Source organism: Rhinatrema bivittatum, chromosome 2 (genome assembly GCF_901001135.1).
Source record: "Rhinatrema bivittatum chromosome 2, aRhiBiv1.1, whole genome shotgun sequence".
Taxonomy (NCBI): Eukaryota; Metazoa; Chordata; class Amphibia; order Gymnophiona; family Rhinatrematidae; genus Rhinatrema; species Rhinatrema bivittatum.
In genome coordinates, this window is record NC_042616.1 from 82,128,046 (window position 1) to 82,142,900 (window position 14,855).

At 43.5% G+C, this 14,855-nt stretch overlaps 1 protein-coding gene across 5 annotated transcripts in view; it reads left to right on the plus strand.

Annotated features, from left to right (window-relative positions):
* The first annotated feature begins 4,566 nt into the window (after positions 1 to 4,566).
* OXSR1 (oxidative stress responsive kinase 1) overlaps positions 4,567 to 14,855 on the plus strand; it is a 330,066-nt gene continuing 319,777 nt past the window's right edge. For 4 of the 5 annotated variants that reach the window (XM_029588379.1, XM_029588380.1, XM_029588381.1 and 1 more), the window contains exon 1: positions 4,568 to 4,730. In XM_029588379.1, coding sequence (XP_029444239.1) covers positions 4,661 to 4,730 — 70 coding nt within the window. In that variant the 5' untranslated portion in view covers positions 4,568 to 4,660. Of the gene's footprint in view, positions 4,731 to 14,855 lie in introns of all 5 variants that reach the window. The other variant, XM_029588383.1, reaches the window with a different exon arrangement.

The following is a 14,855-nucleotide window of genomic DNA, read 5'->3' on the forward strand; positions in this document are numbered from 1 at the left end:
GCCAGCTTCCCAAGGCTTGAGGAGAAAGAAGGAAGAAAGGTGAGGCACAGAGATCGAAGCTGTCCGAGACCGACGGACGCAACAGTGGTAAGTGAGCTGTGCAGCTGGCGTGTAAAGAAACCACAAGCAGAGCCTTGGCTGAGAAACAGGTCAATAACACCAGGCCAGCATTAGGCCTTAGCCAAGTATAAAGGTAATGGACAAGAGTATGAAGACCCCCCCCTTTAATTCCCTTTATATACACTACACTTGTATAAGAAACACCATGAAATCAGCATTATCAGATCAGCCTGTGAAATAAACAGGCCTCCGCAAAGCAGAAAGCAAGGGACCAGAACCAAAGTTAAAAAACCCCTAGAATTCTGCACAGCCATAGTAGCACTACCTCTTTTGCGAGGACCGTTAACAGCCACACTGCCAAATTAGGAAATCCTTCCCTGTTCCTTGCTAAGTGTTAAGAAATAAAGGGACAGAACTTTGGAGGCAACTCCCTCAGTACCGCCCCTCCTTCCTTTGTACCAAGTAAACAAAAGGTGCAAAAAGAAGTCCACCGGTAAAAATGATGAAATATTCCTATATTCTAGAACAGGGGTCAGGAACCTTTTTGGCTGAGAGAGCCATAAACGCCACATATTTTAAAATGTAATTCCATGAGAGCCATACAATATGTTTAAAACTAAATACAAGTAAATGTGTGCATTTTATGTAAGATCACACTTTTAAAGTACAATAAGTCTCTGAAAATATTACACCAGGCCTTAAGACACCAATACATCTCCTATTAGGAAAACGGACCAAGTCAGGCTGCTATAGAGTCCTACACAGAAACTACACGCCAGCAGAAAACCTCACCTGAATCACGTGCTGTCCCTCACCTAACATAGAATAAAGAGACCAAAACGCATAACAAGAAGCATGCAGACAAAAACTGAATTGGAAACTGCAACAAGCCAGAGTCTCTGTATGCAGTGTAACAAAGGAAAAAAGAAACATCACACATCCTTATAAAACAAATCAAGAAATATAAAATCATCAGCAGTAAAACTGTACTAACAAAAAGAACATATTTCGAAACAGCTGATGAGTGGAATATCCAATAATTAAAAACTCATATAAAACATTTCCAGATACCAACAAAATATTTCAAAATAGCAGACACAAAGATCCAGTAATGAAAAACAATAAGGATACAAAAATTTTTTTGCTCTGCATACCTGGGAACGTTTGATATCCAGGTGTCCTGAGATTGTTCTGAATTAGCAGGAGGTGGGGTGGTTTGCTTGGAACTTTCTCCTCTCTCAGTCACATACCAGCGCTCTCTCTCACACTGGCTCTCAATGACACACCTATACACACATGCTCTCAGTCACTCACATATACAAATGTTTTTTCTCTCTCACTTATATAGGCTCTTAATTACACATTTACACACATGCTGTCTATCTTTTCACGCTTACACACACACAGGCTTTCAATCACATAAATACATGCTGTCTTTTTCTCTCATTCACATGCTTACAAACATGTCCTCTCTTTCTCTCATTTACACACAGGCTCTCAATCACATACTCACATGCTCCCTCACCTAAATCAGCTCTCAATCACACACATACACACATGGTCTCTCTCTCTCATTTAAACACAGGCTCTCAATCACATACTCACATGCTCCCTCACCTAAATCAGCTCTCAATCACACAGACACACATGGTCTCTCTCTCTTATTTAAACACAGGCTCTCAATCACATACTCACATGCTCCATCACCTAAACCAGCTGTCAATCAGACACAGACACACATGATCTCTCTCTTACTTATACACACAGGCTCTTAATCATACATACACATGATCTCTCTCACACACAAAGGATCTCAATCATACACACATACTCTTTCAAACAAACAGGTTTTCAATTACAAACTTACACATACAGGTTCCCAATGGTAAACTTACATTCATGCTCTCTCTCTCACAGGCAGGCTCTCAATCACAGACATACTCTCTTTCACATGTACAGGCTCTCAATCATTCACATACATGCAATCTCTCACTCACACACACAGGATCTCAAACACACATGCTTGCTCGCTCATTCATTCACTCTCTCTCTCCCCCTTCCCCCCCCACCCCCGGAACTCGCGGCAGCAGCAGCCACCTCCCAACGCTAACCTCCTTCATTTTCAGCCCTCGCGGAGGCGAAGGCGGAGTCCCATCGGCCGCGGTTGAAGATTTTCATTTTCCTCCGAGCCGCGCTGAAGTCTTCTTCCCGTCGGACACTAGCGTGCCTGCGCGGGTCTTCCCGCGCAGGCACCCGATGACTCCAGCGCTGGCACCCGGCTGACACCCGGATGACTCCAGTCGGCGTGCTCTCTTCTCCTCCCCCCCGCGGCCCGGAAGAGGAAGTGGTGAGCATCGGGTGCCTGCGCGGAAGAAGAGACCACGCTAGTGTGGTCTCTTCTTCCCGCGCAGGCACCCGATGCTCTCCACTTCCTCTTCCGGGCCGCGGGGGGGGGGGGGGGGGAGAAGAGAGCACGCCGGTGCCGCTGACTCCAGCTGTCCTGCCGCGTTCCGCCCGGGCTGACAGCATTTTAAGCCCGGGCGGCGGAGGACCGGGGAGCAGCTGGGTCAGCGGGGAACCGCGAAGTATGGCGACACTTGTCTGCGAGCCAGATGCAGCCCTCAAAAGAGCCATATCTGGCTCGCGAGCCATGGGTTCCCGACCCCTGTTCTAGAAACATGAAAAAAATGAGGAGCACATCCCCCCCTTGGCCCCGCCTTTTGCAGAAACAGCCAATCAGAATGACCTACCACAAGGTGGTAAGGAGAAGTAAAAAGGGGAGAGCTTAATATGCTAATAGCAAAGATAAAATTAAGGAACTTAAAAAGGTATATAACCTGAATGTTTGCACAATATAACTCATGCCTACTGAATTTTCTGTATGTACCCAGTTTGCAAGCTGTATTAATAAACTCCTTTCACTGAATCTTTGTGTTCACAGACTAATCATTCCCGAGAAGGGAATTTGTTTTGTTTCCCACATAGTTGCTTGAGCAGAGTAACTGCCATACTTTTCTTTACAGTCGCCAGTCATTCAGTCCGCTCAAGGCCACATTTAAGATGGCTGCTACACAGTCTGGGCAGTGAACAGCGTCGGTTGGTGATGTCAGCACGGTGCTGGGCACGGCCAGTCATGCTAGAAGGCAAAGTTTGGCAATGTTGGAGCGAGAAGTGGTGAGACGAGCTGGAGTGCAAGCCACTGTTCTTCTGAGCTCGGTTCAGCTGTGATGTGAAATATTTCTCGTGTGTCAATTGGATTTCTCTCTCTTTTTTTTTAAATTTTAAATAAACCGCCTTTTTCCCAGTTTGTTCTGGCCGTGCAGTGAGAGAGGGATTGACGGCTGAATCCTAGAGCAGGGTTGCCATGTTTTCATGAAAGAACAAGCACATTTTTCCAAAAAAACAAGCCCAAAAAATGTGAGATTGAAACGTCAATCCCCTCACGCTCATTGCCCCCTCCTCTCATAGCTGACAGCAGGCTGAATCCATGCTTTTAGTTCACATTCCTCTTTCCACGCTTTGCAGTACCTTTTACAGTACTTAGCCCAGTTCCTTACTTTAGCCATAGTAGATCAAAACCATTCAGTAGCAGCCAATGACGGAAACAGTAGGTATGGACAGGCTTTCATACAAAGTTTATCTTCTGCACGGAGAAGAAATGAAAGAAAAAAAAAGCAAGTTTAGATGAAAACAAAAGTGGTATAGAACAAATACAAAAAAAAGCATTACAAGTTTCCAGGGCACATTATTTTTTACCTGTAGTCAGCAGGTATGGACAAGCTTTTTGTCAAAATAAGGATTTCTTACAAAGGTGATCTACTGCAGGGAGAAGAAATGAGAAAAAAAATAGATGAAATCAAGTGTAGAACAAATTAAAAAACACCAGCCCCTTGTGCCCATTCCCTTCTCCGAGCACGTCCCTGGTCCCCACACACTCATTCCCTGAGCTCATCTCTGGCCCCCACACGCTCATTCCCGGCCCCCAAGCACTCATCCCCCCCTCCGAGCTCATCTCTGGTCCCCAAATGCTCATTCCCCTCTTCCTGCCCACCTCTCTGGCCCCCGTACTCTCATTCCCCTCTTCCTGCCCACCTCTCTGGCCCCCGTACTCTCATTCCCCTCTTCCAACACACTCATTCCTCCTCTCCTGATATCTGGCTGTAGCCAGCTGAGTGCTACACTCCCTTCAGCATTCAGGTCTGCAACTGCACAGAAGATTCCTTCCCTGTTGCTTGCTGCAAGTGCCGTGCTGGGTCTGACTCTGCCCACCTAGGACGGGCTGTTGATGCTGCAATGCCTTGCTGGGTCTGCCCACGTGCTGGTGTGAAGGCTTGCGCTCCCATTGGCTTACTGCTGCAATAATTTAGGGTGCGCCTGCTACGGACGGGCCTCATCGGTGGCAGCAGCCAATCACTTCAACATCACAGCACAAGTCCCGCCCTCCAAGCCCAAAAAAACGCGATTGGCAGGAAAAATCGCCCAATTAAAAGCAGCCCGCGAATCGGAAAAAAAAAAAAAAAAAAAAAAAAAAGCGAACGACTAGGAAAAGAAGCCCAATCTCGCGGGAAATAAGCGAGGTTGGTAACACCGTCCTAGAGCCATGTCTGAGGAGCCGAGCTCGCTTCCCTGGTCTATTAACCGAGATGACTACGAGCTGCAGGAGGTGATCGGTGAGTGCCGCTCCTTTCCTCGCCCCGGGGTGGGCGCGGGGCTGGCGTTTCGGAGAGAAACGAGGCCCCGGCGCCCCCTTTTGATTCTCTTTTAAAAACTCCCCTCCCCCGTGTCTGGGAGTTAGTGGCGTGGACTCCCCTCCCTCCCAGGCGGCCTCGCTACTCTCGCGCCCAGGGAAAGTTTGGTGCCGCCCCCACTCCCTTTAGTGCTCCGGGGCTGGCAGGGCAGGGCGGCGCTGCCGCCCAACCCGGGGCCTGACGGCTTTTCTGTGCCGTAGCCGGTCCCGCTCTCCGGGGACGGGGGATGCTGCGGGAGGCGGCGAGGTGGCTCTAAGAGTGGCCTTACACCCGGGCTCCTACAGGCAGCTCTCTCGTGGCTTCGCCCAGGTATTAGGGGAGCAGGTCCCGGCGTGTCCGGGAAGTTATGGCTTTGTCAGTTAACTAAAAAATCTAAGAACTTATATTAAGTGTTATTTCCAGTGTTACCCACTTTGGAGCTAGATCTTTTATTACGATTTTCTAACTTATTATACGCTCGGTGTATATGTCTGTCTTGTGTGTGTGTGTGTGTGTATGTATATATATATATATATATCTCTAAGTTTTTTATTTGCCCTTTTTTTTGGGGGGGGGGATCAGAAACGAATAACTAGTATTAAAGTGAGTGGGTTTTGTTTTTTTTTAATCTCGAAATAGCAGTGCTTCAAAAGCTGCAACTTGTGTTAGTCTACAGTAGACGGTGCTGAAATGCCTGTAAGGCTCTGAATGGTGCCTTCTGCCCTTTACGTTTCTGTCTAATTCAGTTGGCACAGTGAATTACACAGTGGTGGTTTTTTGGTTTTTTTTTTACACAGTGGTGGTTTTTTGTTTTTTTTTTTAGTAAACGGAGTGGTCTAAAATTAAAGTTAAGTATTCTCCCTTTTTGTTTAATGACTTGATTTCTTTGTTTTTGTACTCTTTCACTTGGGAATTTAGGTCTGAGTAGTATACATGAACAGATTATATCAGATCTCCCTCTTTTTGTATATCGTTCAATATGGTTTTTTTTTTAATTAACTCTTTTCACAAGTATAATAAGAGTGCATTAGGTTGCCCCAAAAGTTCACCGGAAAAAAAGTGTATGTGTCTATCTCATGGCGTCTTAAGGCTGGAAATGTAATTCCTGGTAAGAGCTAGAGTAAAGTTACTCCAGATAATGTTAGCCTATGGGGCTAAACCCATAGTTCATACTGTGGGGGGTCCTGTACTCCAAATTTTATGTACATAATACAATTCAAAATTCAGTGAGCACCAAAATGCTTTAGAGGGATTCCTAAAGATCAATTGAGTAACCACCATACGAATCCTCCGTCATAATTTGCTAATAGAAGAATTATTTATGAAAAAACTCTCAACCTTTTAGATCCCAAACAAGGGTAAAAAAGTTTAAAAATCCTTCTAAATATATGCAAAAATGTGTGCGAGAAAATATTAAAGACAAAAGGAGGAACGTTTCATATATTATTTGTCATAAATCCCCTCCAGGGGTAATCATAAACGAACCCCCCTCTGTCCAATGTTTTTTTATATATATGTGATAAACACCAAGTGCTAGACTTTTAAAGTGTGTATTTTAAAAAAATATTTTTCGCTATTGCTAATACAATTCATGCACAAATCAAGTTTTCTATAGGTAAAACAAGTTTTATGTTTTGCCTGCCATACTGGGTCTGACTCAGTATGACAATTCTTAGATTGTGCACTTTTTATGTATACAAATTTTTTTGTTCATAAATCATTCTTTATACTCAGAAGTCACAATCTGCATGCGTCAAGAAAACATGCTTTATGTGCATAAATATATACATATATATAAAAACCTATGGGCCTCTGCACTGACTAATAGTAAAAGTGTCTTAAGTGTGGAATGTACATTGAGGTGCACTAAACGAGGGCAGAGTATTGCATAAATGCGTTGTATGCAAAACTCCTTGCTGCATCATAAGTAAAGAAGCCTGTATAAAAAGTGTGCCCAGCACATCTGATTACATCAGGGCCTCAGTTAACTCAGTCATTGTAGTGCTAGTCCTTGACCAGGAGGCTACACATCAGGGCCCTTTCCACACCCCTGCAATCATTGGTCCTAAGTGGAGCTTCTAGGTGTTGCTATTCTGCAGCACTTGGCTGAAGCAATACAAAACCTGATCCTAGAATTAAAGCCAGGCTTGCTGCATATCACTGGCACTGTCCATGAATTGGCCCAAAACTATCTCTTCAGTGTTGCTGTTGGTTTCTTAAAAGCTGTTCAGGATTTCTTCAGATTACCTCTTTTGTGGGTTTCTTTAGAAGAGGATCATATTTATGTATGGGGGCAGGGGGGAATAGTATTAAAAAAAAAAAAAAAAAAAAGACCAGGGAGATGAGCGCTAGTTAAAGCTTTGCTTTCATGGTTTCCTAGGAATTTCTGACCAGAAAGGAGGCAGGAAAGAGACTGCTGCTTGGATTTATAGTTCTGATAACCGTTTTTGGGGGATGGGAGGGCTGCCTGGCTCAGTACCTGCGTTCTTCTGCCTTTATTTAAATCTGTTTTATCTGTCAGGTGATAGGAATGCGTTCTGTTAGTAAGGATAATTTTTCCTGTTGCATCTCATAATCTCTTGCGGATACAGTAAGAGGAAAGTAAATTGAAACCACTCTCCTTGTTCTACTGATAATTGGAGGTGGAATCATCTCTTTCTAAGGTATCAGATGACCTGTCACTGGTGAGGAGGGCTTGATGCGAACAGTGTGGCTAGCTTGCCTTCCTAAAGCCCGATGCTATAAAATGTGAGCTAAGCTTTAGCTCATGTTTTCTTCAGTCACATAGTAAAAAGTTAAATACTGATACATTAAGAGTTGGGGGATGTCCTAGCCAGAAAAGGTGTGCCAAAGACATGCTTTATGCATAATCCCGTTGTATGTGCCCAAAACATAATTTGTATACATAAAATTAGTGCACAAAATGCATTCCCTGCTCACAAAGCATGTCTTATGCACAGGGAACTTGATTTATGCAAAATTGACTCATCAATATAAATAGTTACGGTACCTGAATGAAATCCATTTTGAAAAGCAGAATATAAACAAATTTTGAGTATAGGACTCCCACACTAACTTTAGGTTTACCTTTTATAGACGAACAGCTCTGACCAGGAGTTAAAGTTCTAGTGTTAAGAAACCATGCATGCAGCTGATGTACTTTTCTGTGTTAGGGGAGCAGTAACTAATGCCTTCTTTAACATGAGATTTAAATGCAGTAACAATTTGTGTGCACAATTTGTAGACAACTCTGCACAGCCTAGTGCACTACACTGGGGCGCTAGTCAGTCGACTCTGGCAGTAATCCACAAAGATACTTGAAACTCCTGCTACTTACAGGCCGATACACTACAGTGCGCTTTACCCCTTATTCAGTAAGGGGTAATAGCGCGTTGAAAACGCGCATCCAAACCCCTCCCCCCAACCTAATAGCGCCCGCAACATGCAAATGCATGTTGCGGGCGCTATTCATTCTTGCGCGATACAGTAAGTAAAATGTGCAGCCAAGCCGCACATTTTACTTTAAGAAATTAGCGCCTTATCTAAGGTAGGTGTTAATTTCTGCCGGTGCCGGGGAAGTGCACAGAAAAGCTGTAAACTGCTTTTCTGTGCACCCTCCGACTTAATATCATGGCAATATTAAGTCTGAGGCCCCCAAAGTTTAAAAAAAAAAAAAAAGTGAAAAAAATAAAAATTTAAAATGGGCTCACAGGTTGAAAACCGGACGCTCAATTTTGCCGGCGTCCGGTTTCTGAACCCGTGGCTGTCAGCGGGCTCGAGAACTGAAGCCGGCAAAATTGAGCATCGGCTGTCAAACCCGCTGACAGCTGCTGCTCCTGTCCAAAAAGAGGCGCTAGAGACGCGCTAGGGTCCCTAGCGCCTCTTTTGCTGCAGACCCTAATTTAAATAAATTACTGTGTCGCACGCACAGGAGAGCGGGCGCTCGCCCAGTCTCCCGCAGTTTTTACTGTATCGGCCCGTTTGTTGTAGTGCAGTCTTTGGGCTCATGCTTTTAAGGTAGCAGGTATTGAGGCTGGCATATCCTGGCTAGGCATGCTTTACCACCAATTTCCATAACACGCATGGTGTCCATGAAATTTTAGCTCGTGCTGAGAAACATGTAATGAATCTCACTAAACGGGTTGGATGTCATAGTGTGCGCGCACACACTGATAGGGTGACCAGCCTTCAAATTATAGCAGGCTGTCCTCAGTGTTAAGCTGTTCTCTGCATCTGTTCCTGAAGGATATAATAGCTGTGTGATTTATTGCCCTTGGGAGTCTTGTCAAGAACAGGTTATCTGATCATAATGTACAGGGAAGTCTCCTTGGCCAGTAACAGATGATACAGCGCAGGGTTTTAAGTGTTCAGCTGAAAAGTATTACTTTTCATTTTCACTGTGACAGCAAAGGTTGTGTTTATTTTTCATATTTCTTTGCATCCTCCTTAAGTTTTCTTTAGGTTGAATGCTTACATTCAATGCTATCTTTTCTGCTGTATCATGAGAGTCCCATGAAATGCTTTCTCTAGCTCAGTGGGCACTGTGTTTCGGTGCAGAACGTTCCCAGTTATAACACTTTTTTTTTTTATTTCCTCCTTCAGGAGTTAAAATGTTAATACCTTCTGGGTGTCTCAACCCATTCTTTAAAAGTAGTCCCTAACTTTCATGACATTTTGGTTAGATGCTCTTCCCATGGCTGGATGCCAGTGTAATTTACGGCAATGTGGTTCCTCTAATTAGGCTTTCTCTGGAGTTTCTCTTGTTTGCACATGTCAAATTGGCCAATAATTGGTAAATACAATATAGAAACTCAAACTTAATCCAGAAATAAAACACACACAATTGTAGCTGCTCAAACTTCTGCGAGCCTTATAAGGCCATCAAAATGCACTTTGCAGAAATTCCCGTTCTTGGGGTTAATCCACTGACCACGACAAAGGACACCAACAGGACTCCATCAAAGTTTAAAGAAAAATGTCGTCTTTTAGCTTTGAAAAAGTCATAGTCCTGAGTCTCCCTAATGACTTGAGATAAATGGGTCCACACCTGGGAGCCTCTACATGGGAATGCTTGCTCAGGGGTGGCCTTCGGTTGCCATTCTTTCAGAGGTGTGGTTGATAAACCACTTTGAGAAGAACACAGCAATCAACTGGACAAGAAGCTTGAAGATTATCCTTTAAAATATCCAGCTTCTACACCTTGTTTATATTTAAAGTAGCTTATTTCAATTACCTAGCTGAGTGTTTTTACAAAGATTAACTTTCTCAGTATCCTGGAAGGGTTTCCCTTGGAAAAATATAGGAAATCACTAAATTTACATTTTTGAAGCTTTTAATGTGGGGCTTAAAATATTGCAGATTCATTCAGATACTCTATCAACTCATCTGCATTCATTACCCAGCAGCCCCTGGGAGAGGACTCGGAGGTCATTGTGAGCGACTCAAGGCTTCAGCTTCCAGATGCCCTGCACCCCTTGCAACAGAAGTGTACCCCTCTAATCTCCTTACTATAAATTTACTTATTTTATACAGAATAAACTTAATTCAAAAAAAGGGTCAATTAGGTAGATATAAATAGACGTCGTTTTTTGATATACCGTATTTTTCGCTCCATAAGACGCACCTGACCTTAAGACGCATCTAGGATTCAGAGGGGGAAAATTTAAAAAAAAAAAAAATTGTGCTAAACCGGCTCTGCGTCTGGGCGTCTTATGGAGAAAATTAGGGGAGTGCATAGCTTTTTTTTTCCTCCCCATTTTGTTTTCGGGTCTGGGGAGGGCCTTTTCGGTCCACTCCCCAGATCAGAAAACGTTTTTCTCTGGGACCCCCCCAAAAAACCCCCCCATCCCAACCCTTTAAATTAACAACCCCCACCCTCCTGACTCCCCCAAGACCTGCCGACTTAATTTACCGCAACCCCCCACCCTCCTGACCCCCCCAAGACCTGCCAAACGTCCCTGGTGGTCCAGCGGGGGTCCAGGAGCGGTCCGGGAACGATCTCCAGGGCGTGGGCCGTCGGCTGCCAGTAATCAAAATGGCGCCGACGGTCCTTTGCCCTTACTATGTCACTGGGACCGACCGCTGCTATTGGTCGGTCTCAGTGACATAGTAAGGGCAAAGGGCCGTCGGCGCCATTTTGATTACTGGCAGCCGACGGCCCACGCTCAGGAGATTGTTCCCGGACCGCTCCTGGACCCCTGCTGGACCACCAGGGACGTTTGGCAGGTCTTGGGGGAGTCGGGGGGGGGGTTGTTAGATTTTTTGTTTGTTTTTTTTTTTTTTTTTTATATTCGCTCCATAAAACGCACATACATTTTCCCCCCACTTTTGGGGGAAAAAAAAGTGCGTCTTATGGAGCGAAAAATACGGTAATTGACAAATATAAAATCAGTAGTCTAAAAGTACTTTAGCTTTACATCCCTACTCCCTTTAGAAACTAACTCTGATAAATCAAAATTACGATGGAGACATCAGTCCAGCAGCAAGAGGGAGGCTTTCTAGTCTTTTTGTATTGTCACATGTGTGATTATCTCCCAGCTGGCAAGAGGTTGTATGTGTTCACTAGGTGCAGAGAAGTGTGGCAGAGCTGGCAGGAGATAGAAAGACTTTCAGGGACAGAACAGAGCAGTCGCACCTCCAATCTGGCACCTCCTGTGCTCCCTTGGAGGAGAGCAGCATATTGGGGCAGGAAACAATCCTGAAGCTAGGACCTGCCTTCAAGCTGATGTCATACCCTCTTGCATCTAGGGTATGTCTCCAGGGGCACGTGCCCAGGAGGGAAGGGTTAGGATGGCTATTGTGGCTGGTGGATGTGTGATCGCATGGTAACATGCCTGCCTCATGTGAAGGTGGTGGAGCCAATTTGTTACATAAATAGGATTTTAGATAGTGCTGGGGAGGAGCCATCTGTCTTGGTACATATGGATACCAATGGTGTAAGAGTACAGAATGGAGGTTCTGGAAGCCAAGTTTAGGATTTTAGGTAGAAAGTTGAAATCCCAGAACTCTCAGAAGTGCTCCTCATTCCATGTGCAGGACCCCAGAGGTGATGGTGCAGGGAAGAAGGTTTTAGGTTTGTTAGGAACTGGGCCTGATTTTGTGGAAGGGGGGGGGTGTCCTTTTTTCTGAAAGAATGGGATCCACCTTATCCAGAGTGGAACCAGGCTGTTGCTAACTTTTTAAAAAGGAGTTAGCTTTCCCCCATCTAGTTAAAAGCTATGCTGACAGTTGCTCAGAAGTGCATGGTTTGGGATGATGAGTCTCTGAAGAATATTAAGGGGATGAGGAAATTAAGGAATCCCAGTAAAGAGGTTGCAATAAATGGTAAAATGGAGAAGGTGCCTTTAAAGAGCAGACAGAGCAGAAAGACTCCAAATCACTGGGTCATCTGATGAGCAAGTTGTTAATACAAACAAAAACATACTTTGAAATGTCTGTATACAAATGCTAGAAGTCTTTAAACAAAAAACAAACAAAAGATGGCATAGTAGTGCACAACACTGGATGAAGTGGTAGATATAATTGGCATCACAGAGAGCTGATGGAAGGAGAACTAATAGGACACTTTGATACCAGGGTACAAGCTATATAGCAATGCTGAAATGGATCATATTGGCGGAGGGTTGTCACTATAAATTAGATGGCATTCAGTCAAACTGAATAAAAGTTCTGCAAGAAACAAAATGCAATGCTCTTTTTTTTTTTTGATAGAAATTCAGGTGGAAAAGGGAATAAAATAGCAGTGGGAGTGTACTGCCGTTCACCTGGCCAGAATGAAGACAGACAATGCTAAAAGAAATTAGGGAAGCTAACAAGATCAGTAGCACAGTAATGAGTAACTTCAATTAGCGACTGGGTGAATGTCACATCAGGACATTCTAGAAAGGGAAAGTTATTTCATCCAAGAAATGACTGCTTCTTGGAGCAGCTGGTACAAAAACCAACAAGGGGGGAAACTATTTTAGACCTAGTCCTTAGTGGAACACAGGATTTGGTGCGAGGTAACAATGTTGGGGCCACTTGGCAATAGTAATCACAATGTGATCAAATTTGACTTAATAAATGGAGGGAGGACACTAATAAAATCTACTGTAAAAGCATTTAATGTTCAAAAAATAATTATGATAAAATGAGGAAAATGGCTAGGAAAAAACTGAAAGGAACATCTGCAATGGTTGAGATGCATCAGGTATAGAGATTGTTTAAAAATACCATTTGGGAAGCCCAGATCAGATGTGTTCCACACATTGGAAAAGGTGGAAGGAAGGCTAAAAGGTGAGGTAAGAGGCTATAATAGCTAAAAACATATTTCAAGAAATGGAAAAGGGATCTGCATGAAGGAAACAGCATTAGAACTGGCAAGTTAGAAGCAAAGCATTGATAAGGAAGTTAGAGAGAACTTGAAATGAAGCTTCTGTGAAAGCAAAAACCATTTTCTTTTTCAGGTACATTCGAAGTAAAAAGCCTGTGAGGGAGTCAGACCATTAGATAATCAAGGGATAAAAGAAGCACTTAAGGATGACAGTCATAGCAGAGACTAAGTGACTTCTTTGCTTTGGTGTTCACTGAGTAAGATGTAAGATACCCATGCTAGAAATATTCAAAGGTGGTTATTCAGCAGAACGAAATCTATGTACCTTGAGGATGTTGTAGGGCAGAAACTAAAGAGTAGCAAATCACCTGGACCAGATGATGATCATTCCAGAGTGCTGAAAGAACTGAAAAACAAAATTGCAGACTTGCTATTACTAATTTGTAAACTCATTAAAATTCTGTGGTATTTGAAGACTGAAAGGTTGCCAATGTAATGCCAATTTTTTAAAAATTGGCATTACATTGGCAACCTTTCAGTCTTCAAATACCACAGACCAGGTAGAAACTATCATAAAGAACAGAATTGCTGAACATATAGATATGCATAGTTTAATGGGACAAAGCCAATACAGATTTAGTCAAGGGAAGTCTTACCTCACCAATCTACTTATTTATTTACATCCTCAAAAAAAAAAAAAATGGATAAAGGAGAGCCAGTTGAGATAGTATATCTTGACTTCCAGAAAGCATTTGACAGTCATGAGACTAGTAGGAAACTAAAAAGGGATGGGGGCAGTGTCCTATTGTAGACTGGGAACTGATTGATTAAAAGAGAAAATGGAGAGTAGGGCTAAAAAGTAAACATTTCCAGTGGAGAAAGGTGAATAGTGGAGTGCCTCAGATCTGTTCTGGAACCACTGCTTTTTTTAAATTACCTGGAAATCGGAGCAAGTAAGATCAAAATTGCCAAAGATACAATTATTCAAAGTTGTTAAAAGGATGAGTGATAGTAGTAGCCCCAGATTAGACAAGGAGAGCGTGGTACACAGATCTCCTCAGGTTTCAACTGGGGGAACTACTATGGTTCATGCACATACAAGAGTTGCTACCCCAGGGCCTGGTGGTAAAGGAAGAGCCCATGCCATTCTTGATTATGGCTTGGCTATTGAAAGGGCAAACTGTACAAATGTAAGAGTTTGGATGTCATTTGAAGCCTGGTGCCAAGAGGGGTTTATTGCCCTAAAGGTTCTATTGTGAGACATTCTGGAATACATGAAAGAGGGATTAGAAAAGGTCCTAGTCCTCAACTATTTTGAAGGTACAAGTGGTGGCCTTAACCTGTTATAGGGGAAGGATAGACAGCTCTTCAATAGCTTCACATCAGATGTGGCATGTTTTCTTGCATGTGCAACCTCCATGGCAACTAATGGTTCTGACTTGGGACTTGAAATTTAGTTCTTAAAGCAATGGCTGCAGTCCCATTCTAACTGTTGAAAGGGGCAATTCTAAAATCTCATGAAGGCAGCATTTCTGGTAGACATATGTTCAGTAAGATTAATTTCGGAAATACAGGTGTTGTCCTGCAGGAGCTCTACATGGTTGTGTGGAAAAAATCTGGTCAGTGCCTTCTACTTAGTAAAAGTTGTACCTGACTTCCACCTGAATTGGCAATTTCCCTATCCGCTTTCAGGATGCTAGAAGGTGAAAGAAAGGGACTATAGTTACTAGGTGTCCAGAGAGCATTGTTGAGGTACC